The 9,138-nt window shown below is 40.2% G+C and overlaps 1 protein-coding gene across 1 annotated transcript in view; it reads right to left on the bottom strand.

Moving 5' to 3' along the window:
- Positions 1 to 6,487: 6,487 nt before the first annotated feature.
- sdc3 (syndecan 3) overlaps positions 6,488 to 9,138 on the bottom strand; it is a 47,412-nt gene continuing 44,761 nt past the window's right edge. The window contains exons 4-5 of the mRNA XM_028461445.1: positions 8,754 to 8,943; positions 6,488 to 7,012 (exon numbers count right to left, since the gene is read on the bottom strand). Coding sequence (XP_028317246.1) covers positions 6,846 to 7,012; positions 8,754 to 8,943 — 357 coding nt within the window. The 3' untranslated portion in view covers positions 6,488 to 6,845. The remainder of the gene's footprint in view (positions 7,013 to 8,753; positions 8,944 to 9,138) is intronic.

Below are 9,138 nucleotides of genomic sequence, written 5' to 3'. Positions count from 1 at the left end.
CTTTATAATTACACAGTAACTCATGATTTGATGTGTTCGTTATTTTAGTGAGCTGTGATATATGCTCTTTTATCTGGTTGCCTTGAAGGAAGAAGGTGTGTACTCTATAAAATCAATATAATATCCATCATAAAGGTGTTGTGTTAATAGATTTGATTTATTTATTTATTTATTGTTAATTCACGACACCCCACATCCTTTGAAAAAGCCATTATTCACTCACGACAAATACGAGAGGGGGTAAGCTACAAATGAAGCCACATCTGCTCTAAAACTTTTGTAGATATGAAGCGATTCAAAGTGAAATAACGCATTTGAATATAAAGAATACAAACCAGCAATGAGCTATTTCCAGACCTTTTTAAACTACATATATGTGCTGAGTGGTTAAGAAAAAACACATTTTTTTGTTTGTTTGTTTGCAAAAGTGTATTTTTGGACTGATCCATCTATTTTGAGTGCTGGAGCTTAAACCAGATCACTCCGGGCACAAGGCAGGTTACACGCTTAGTTCACACCATTAAGAAAGTTGGGAGTAAAAAACAGAAAAGCAGCCTGAAACCTACTAAACAATAAAGTGCTGATATTACATTGAAAGTCAAATCTTGGACCATTGTGCAGTGAGACATGATTGCAAGCTGCTGCCAAATTGAATCCCCAACCATGAACATGTACAAGCCTGATTATAAAGTACATTGTACTGTATATTGCATAAATTGTTATATTTCACAGCATGTACTGAAATGCAGGTGATGGCTGCAGCTTTTGGATAAAAAAAAATATAATTCAAGTAAAGAGAAAATGAAGCAGTTTGATGGATACAAAAAAAAAAAAAAAAAAAACAGTGAAAGGACTGATTGATGTATCATCTAATAACGACAAAACTTATTTATATGAAAATATACATTTAATGTTGTTTTTTCATCATTTTAATCAGAGCTGATCATTTCTACATTTTGCTGCATCAACATTTGAAGCAGATTACATGTCTTTATGCATTAACAAAATATACTTGTTTGTTTTGGTGTATGATGCTCATTGACTCTGGTTGTTTCTCTTTCCCCCACCAGATGGGGCACTAGCAGGACCACATGCATAACAGCCTGCTGCAGCCTACTTTCTATTCAGAAATGTACCATCTTTGAGTCCCCTCCCAAACAGTGAATGCTTATTCAAAACACTATCTCAGAATGTTTGAGGAAGCCTGTTTCTACACCAGCAGAGAAACCAAAGCCAAGGTTGCTGGATGGATTTCTATGGATCCACTGATCCCCCTGCCCTGCTGCTTCCCAGACTTTTGTCCACATCAAGTGACCTTGGTGACATGATGAAGTTAGTGGAGGTGGCCATGTTTTTTTTTGTTTTTTTGTGTGTGTGTACTTTAAATTCCAACAGAGAACCAATCAAACAGTGTGATTTCAAAGACTACAACCATGTGACGACTCAAGAACAAAACCATCTCTATCTGTTGAGGTTCCAGAGTTAAGGGAGTGTAAATAGAATGTTAAGAGGCTGTGATCCCTCATGAGATCACACCACACACACTGGAGCTGTGTTTAGTGTCAGTGGGTCAGAAATGGTATGTAGGCCAAGTTAATAATGTTGCTGTGTTATTACAGACAGTGTGTCTGCATGCACACAGATCATTTTCAACGCATGCTATGGATGTGTATTTACCGTCTGTCTGCGGGCACCTTCACTGTGAGAGGATGCTTTGACGTCCGATATCCAACAACGTTCCTCACTGACCATTAAGGCCTGCAAATAGTCTAGACTTTACATCTCATCCTTTTATTCCTCCTTTCTTTCTGCAGAAACTGTACAAATGCAATTACTTCTGCGGCGCTTACAGCACAGAAGAGGGACATTTAAATTATTCAAGTAAAGCTTTTTCCCAGCAACAACGTCCTGGTGGATACGATGCCACAGTAACATCCGTTTTCACTGTATTCACAGTGCTTGGTGTACTCAAAGAACCTGTAATGTTGATTGTCTGTTTTCTGGATGAATGATTATAGCCACGACACATAATATCCTAAAACTCTGCCTTTCATTCTTGTTCACACATTCTGCAAAGACTGTGAGTATCGATTACAGTGAGGGGAAAGCGGACTTGAAAACTTTTTCAGCATTTGAACATCATGTGTTTAATCAGGGTTTATTCACCTAATAGCACAACCGGGTAATAAAAAAAAATAAAAAAAACTAATAACAAAGTTATCATCCTGAATCTTTACTCTAACCAGATAAAATCACCCTCATTAAAGTAGTTGTAGCAGCATTTTTTAATTTAAGCTCAAAGGAAAAATGTGTTCATTAAACTTGTGCCTCTCATTGCTCTGAAAATGAAGCATTACAAATTTTAGACCAAATTTCTGGAAATGTAACTCACATGATTTTAGTCAACAGTGCATCTTCAGCCCAGTATGTGAAGCTTGTGTAAATAAAGTCATTACATTCCAAGCAAAACTATATTAACTTCATCTTGCAAGACCCCAGGATCATATCATGGTAATTATTTCCATTTGATAATAATACATTAGCATACCTAAGGACAACATTGACTGTTATTGGTCTTGTGTTGTTTTAAAACATATTGTGTAGCAATGTTTCTTCAAAGCTAACATGGTGTGGGTTAAGACACTTGCAATGGTTTGTTTGTAAAACACGTGCATGTTTATCATGACGTGAGTTTTGAAGAATGTTGGTTTTCTGCTGCAGTCATGATGTACATTAGTTTAAGTTAAGTGACTAAATAGTCTTTTGATATATGATTAATAAACACTATGGTGCCAAAAGTGTTCCACATTTGCCTTTGAATGCACATGAACTTTAATAATGTCCCATTATTCCCAATCTGTGGTGCTTACTTTGGATTTTGCCCACTCTTTCTAACTTCGAGAAGTAGTTTTGTCTTTTGTTCTCTCTCTCTATTAGTCAGATCGAGCACTGATGTTGTACGATAACGGCCTGGCTTGTTGTGTCTGCTCTAATTCATCTAACAGATGTTTTCAGGAGTCAGAACCCCAGGCGTTTAAGTCTTTATAGCTCTTGCTTTATAACTTTGTGAACATGAATTTATCCAAAATGTCTTGGTCTTCAGAAGCTGGAACTATGAGGCCAAACCCAAACAAAAACACACACAAAACAATCACTCTGCTGCCAAACATCAACTCTGAAATTTCAAAATACAGATTTCTAGATTAAGATGTGAAATTTCACTCCTGTACAATCAAAGGTGACATGTTTTACAGAAGTTTAGCCAGGAAAACACAAAGTAAATTAAAGGGGACAATAACTAATTACTAAACATAGTTATAAACACATATGGATATAGTGTAGAGGCCTCATAGATCAATAATGTAAAGGTATTTATTCACAAAAAACCAGCAGAATTTACTCAAATGTCAAAGGTTAAAACTGCTGCTCTCAAGATCATTTTTTACTCCATCACAGACAATGGGTTTGTTGACAAATGGCCATGTGACTCAGAAAAGTTTCACGCATTGCATTGTGGGTTTGGGAGTCCTGCGGAAGAATGCAAAGGCAATGCCGAAGTGAGAAAGTTTCTTGAAGAATTGAAAAACACTTCTTAAAGAAACTTTCAACTCTAGTCCAACCATCATTTCTTGTGTTTCTTTGCCAGACAAGGAGTTTCTTTATGGTGTTCCCCGTCATATGACGTCACTCTGCAAGGTATTACATTTTGGCCGTATTCAGGGAAAGCTACAAAATCAACGTTGGCCATTTTTTTGGTCAGAAATTTCAATCTGTGAAAACACCAGAAATGTTACTTTGGCAGTTTTTTTTTAGGGTAACACTGGCATCAGTTGTGGATGAGAACAATTCTTGTGTTAAATACAGGTACATTTTAGTTATCATCCCCACCAGCTTTAAATAAAGCTCTTTTTACCCACATTTTGTAGCTAACCTGAAGGCAACAGGAATGAAGTTACGCACCCTCAGTGACTCTTTTTGTGCTGTAGGCTAGCTTTTATCACTTTGTTTAAATATCACAACCTGTCAGTCATGATATGTTCAGGATCAACAAAGATCATTATCACCGAGTCAGCAGGCCTAATTGTGGCACACTTCAATCACGATCAAAGCTTAACAAAAGCTGTGACGTGTAGCACTGTATCAATTTCTCATATTAAAAGAAAGACAAAGAAGGACAGATTCACCCAATCAGATTTTTTTTATTTGGAACAGAGTGGCAGATTAGTGACAGGCGGGTGGCGTGGAGGATCCGCCTCCTCTCACTCACTCGGCCAATGACAGAAACTCAGCCTTTAAAAAAATGCAAATGTATAAAAACAGGAATGGGAACAGCAAACAGAGTCGTGTAGCCTCCAGTGGGCTTCACACATACACTCACACACTAAAACGCACACATACATACAAATTCATTTGTCTGTCACAGAAAATCTCTCCCTCTCTTACAGACACACACACACACACACACATACACACCATTATTTGGCTACGCAGGCTTAGATGAGTACAAACACACGTTTACACATTGACAGTACGTGTTAGGATCATTCCCGCTTGTGAGAAAGTGGCCGTGCTGTCTGTCCATCTGTCCTGCGGCAGATAGACAGACAGGTGGACGAGTAGGACAGACAGTGGAGGGACACAGTCAGTGTGTGTGGGGGCCATTGTGAGGGACGTTCAGCCCCACATTCAGCCGTGAACTTAAGAAACGCAAGTACAAAGGTACGCACGCACACGTCAACGGGCTATAGTCAGCGTACACAAGAGTCTGCTGTGAAACACCAAGGTGGCACACTCATGCACACACACACACACACACACACTTGTGAAGGGAGGCAGGTGGCATAACACACAGCAGTGGAAGAGGTGCGTTACCTGTCTGTGGAAGAGCATGTGAAATGCTGGAGTAGGTAAACACACACTCAACCACAGTACATTCCAGCTTTAACTCACGTCTTCTAGCGCTTTCAGACACACACACACACACACACACACGGACCAAAGCACACATCCAGACAAAAATAGGTTTGACTCCCATGCATTTTTGCTCTACAGTACTGAGTATAATTGAAGCTACTAGCCCAGTCACACTGGTGTGGTTATTGTTACAATCTCTTAGATAAAAGCACAGTCCTCCTGTCTTAACACGTTTTCCCTCCGCATCCCTTAGAAAAGGGTCCCACAAAGTTGGCCTCATAAAGGCTCTTTAAAAAAAGAAAAGAAAAAAAAAAACCCTAACAACTAAAAAAAAAAATAACCATGTCATAACCCTGAAAGAATCAGAGCCTGTGGGTGTGACTTTCTGCCTATAGGGCTACTTAGTCTCCCATTAAAGCCACTCACACTTCTCCAAGGCACCTCCCAACCTGAACAGAGAGCCAGTGAAGGAGGAAAAAGAAAGTGTGGCATGCAAAAGATGTATGTGGGGGGAGAGGAATATCAGATGGAATAACGACTGGATGTGTCGTTGTGCTTTTACACAAACAGAGAAAACTTTAAACCAACCAACAACTGAGTAACAGATAACTACTTAACATACTGAAACCACCTGATCTCGCTTTGATCACTAGTGATCATGATCATAAAGATGACAATGGGTCTGATATGTCTGAATGATACGATTTACAGTGTATATAAAGTCTGTGTGGCGTTTGGATGTAACTTTGAGTGTGTGCATGTGTGTGTGTGTGTGTGTGTGTGCATATATGTGACAAAGAGCACAGCTCGTCAACAGTGATGACAGATGTAATGGATAACTCTTCATGATCATGCAGATGGTTAGTGACACCAGAAAGGATACGCAGATATTTACATATAAACTTTTTAAACTGCTAAATACACATCCTCCTCATTTCAGAATTATTATTATTATTGTGGTTTATCATCTTCGTCGCCATCCAGCCCAAAGAAATGATATATTATTGGTTATTATTACTATTCATACTAGTCTTTGTACAGCTCAGAGGAGCAGACGAACACTCTGTGACCAGCATCGTTTCCATGGCGACTCATGTACATGGTGAAACACGCCCAAGGTTGAATGCTGTCTTCTGGTTGGCCGAGCACAGAGAGGTCAGAGCCACCTTTGAGAGCCGACGCAGGCGTGCATGCGTGTGTGTTTGTGCATGTTACTGTAATATTGGTTTTCATGTATGTGCGACTGAATGTCTCTGAGCACCGGGGGGACGGGGGGGACGGAAGGCACCGATGAGACCTTTCCTCTCCTCTCACCTTTGACCTTGGGCTCTGCGCGGCCAACCAGACACAGCACAATTAAAACACTTGTTTTGCTCGTGTTTTAATCCCGTTTTGTTTGTTTGTGAGAGTCGAGCTCTCGGCTGCTCCCCTGTTTTTGCGTGTCCTCAGCTCGCTACGCCCCTCTCCTCTCCTCCTGACTTTTCCTTTGCTCCTTACAAACAGATGAGGAGCATTTCATGTGCTAGAAAACACATTTCAGTGTGTGTTTTGTTTGGCTTTCTTTTTTTTCTTCTTTTCTTACAAAATATTTATATCAGTACAGAACAGGATAATCTGTATAATATGAATAACAACATTTACTTTAAAAACATCTTGTGTGGATGTGGTATTTTTTTTTCTGAATATATTTAGATTTTTATGTTTTTTTGTCTTTCTGTTTTCTTTGAAAAGGAAGTTCTTAGTCCACAAAGAGAGAATGGCGCTCTAAAGTGTTTTGGAGACAAGAGGGGCGAGGAGAGACAAGCAGATGAGGGCAAAGCAACAAAGAAGAAGAGGAAAAGGGTAGAAGGGGCGGGGCTTAGAGTACTCCTCTCTCTCTCTCTTGCGTTTCCGCTCATCCTTGGTATGCGGCGTTGTCTCTCTGGTGAATGTTATGCATAAAACTCCTCCTGCTTGTCTGGTTTCTGGTAGGTGACGGTGGCCTGTTTGGGTTCCTCCAGTGTGTAGCTGCCCTCGTCCTTCTTCTTCATTCTGTACACCAACAGCATCACCAGGAAGGCGGCGAAAAGGGCTCCCACAACGCCTCCCACTATCACAGCTGGAGCAGGACAGAGGCATAACATGGAAATGTTTAGTCGGCAGTGAAAAAGGCTCTCCAAACAATCCCCCACCCCGAAGAAAACCCTAACAAAAAAACACCACAGAGATGCTACTACTAGGACTACTGGCAGATACTGCAGAATGCTACATCACAACTCTTGCTGATTTAAAATCACATCTGCTCTGAAAGCAAAGCAGATCTACCACAGTGTCACTGAAAACTGACAAGTTTAACGTGGCAACATATATTGTGCACTGCCAACAGTTTCAAACTAAACAGCAGCCCTACAGAGCAGCTTGCAGTTCAATTGAACGAGGCTGGTGTTGCTAATCTGCAGCCAATGCATTTTGTTCCTTTTTTCCTCTCACATCTCGTATTCAAATAATAAAGCATTGCCTTGCTCTGGTAATTGCTGTGAATGTCAATAGAGAAAACAAACCGGTGTTTGTGTAACTGATACTTCAAGAAATATTAGCATTTTTTGGGCGAGAGGTGTTCACACCGTTTATATATTTGCTTATTAAATCGTTGCTGGCTGTTTAAACTGAAACAAAAATCACTGAAAATCATTGTTTTAGTTAAACTTGGGCCAGTGTTGTCTTTAAATATTTTAAAATGGGTAGTTTCTTCTTATAACTGGACTACCTGGATTCATAGGACAATTTAACTATTATTGTTACTGTTGGTTTAGTTTCAATGTCTGCACTTTAAAATATGCTAAAGGACATGTATTTTTTCTAGCTTCTGCTTGTTTCTGTTAATCTTCTGTTGGTCTTGCCTCTGCATTGCTATTTCATTAAATATAATTTACTGTTGTGGTTTACATGGAACGTGGTGCATCTCCTGCAATTAAAACTGAAGCTTGTTTTTATCTTAAAATGTATCCAAACTAAACTGTAAAAGGTTAAAGGAAACTCTCTAACATGAGGTGCACAATGTACAACAATCGTGAAATGCTTGACAGTGGAACTGTTTCCATTAAACCTCAGATTTTAATTATCATTTAACATGTACCATATGGTGTTCCGTATGCGAGTTCACCTCTTTGATACAGTGTTGATTAAATAAACTTCTATGGGATGGATGGAGGTGAAATTTGGAAACATTATTGGTCATTATTGTGTGTTTTGGGCTAACGAAACTAGGTGATTGGATGTTTGGGTCAGACATGTAATGACACACTTTCTTTTCTATCACACAGTCTACTCTAAAATCAGTTGCCTCCTGCTCTTTACCGATGACCAGGAAATCAGCGAAAACCATCGCCAGCAGTCCACCAATTAGAACAGCTGAAGGAGAGACAGAGAGCCAGTCAGGTCCAGAGAAGTTTGTCTGCTCCTTAACTTTCTACAACAGCTCTTTGCAATGAGAACAAGGAGGCACTTGAAAGGAAATGTGATTGACCCAGAGGGACGTCGATGTAGGGCAGAAGGAGATAAGAATGAGAGGTGAGGAGGTTGGCTTTGGGCAAACCTAAAAGAAGGATCGCTTGTTCTCATCGCGTCAAATGGGGCTAAGTAGCACATTCACTCATGGTGATCAATTGGCTCTAAGCGTGAATACAAGGTAATGCCAGTTTATCTCAGCCGCAGGGAAAGACTCCAGGAGGCAACGGGGAAATGCTTTCAGGGAAATTTCTACGCGGCTGATATACTGTATAAGGAGTGACAGAGAAACATTATCAAACAGATTAAAAACCCATATATACATTTTTCAAATAAGTAACCAATGATCTTACCTATCAAGACCTCTTTTCTCTCCAGGATGTTCTTCTGTGGCAGCTGGGCGGCTGAGCTTCCTCCGTCCACTGAGTTACCGAGCAGATCCGGTTCTACGGGCATGACACCACGGCCGAGGCCATTACGCCGATCATCCCGGATCTCGAAATCCCCACTCGGCCCCACTGCACCCACTTCGTTATTAGCCTCCTGGGAAAAAGGGGAAAAAAGCTTAAGACAGGAACTCTACATTTGATACATTTGCATTTCTTCCACAGAACCACCGCGCTGTAACTTATCCCAACCCACACACAGAACTTTCCATGGCACATGTCCGCTTCTCAAACAATGAGCTACTGTATGTCCTGGTTGGCGGAACGTTGCAGATGGTCCAGCATTTATAAA

The sequence above is a fragment of the Gouania willdenowi genome, chromosome 11, assembly GCF_900634775.1.
Source record: "Gouania willdenowi chromosome 11, fGouWil2.1, whole genome shotgun sequence".
NCBI lineage: Eukaryota > Metazoa > Chordata > Actinopteri > Blenniiformes > Gobiesocidae > Gouania > Gouania willdenowi.
Note: the sequence above shows the minus strand (reverse complement) of the source record. Positions and strands in the feature narration are given on the sequence as shown.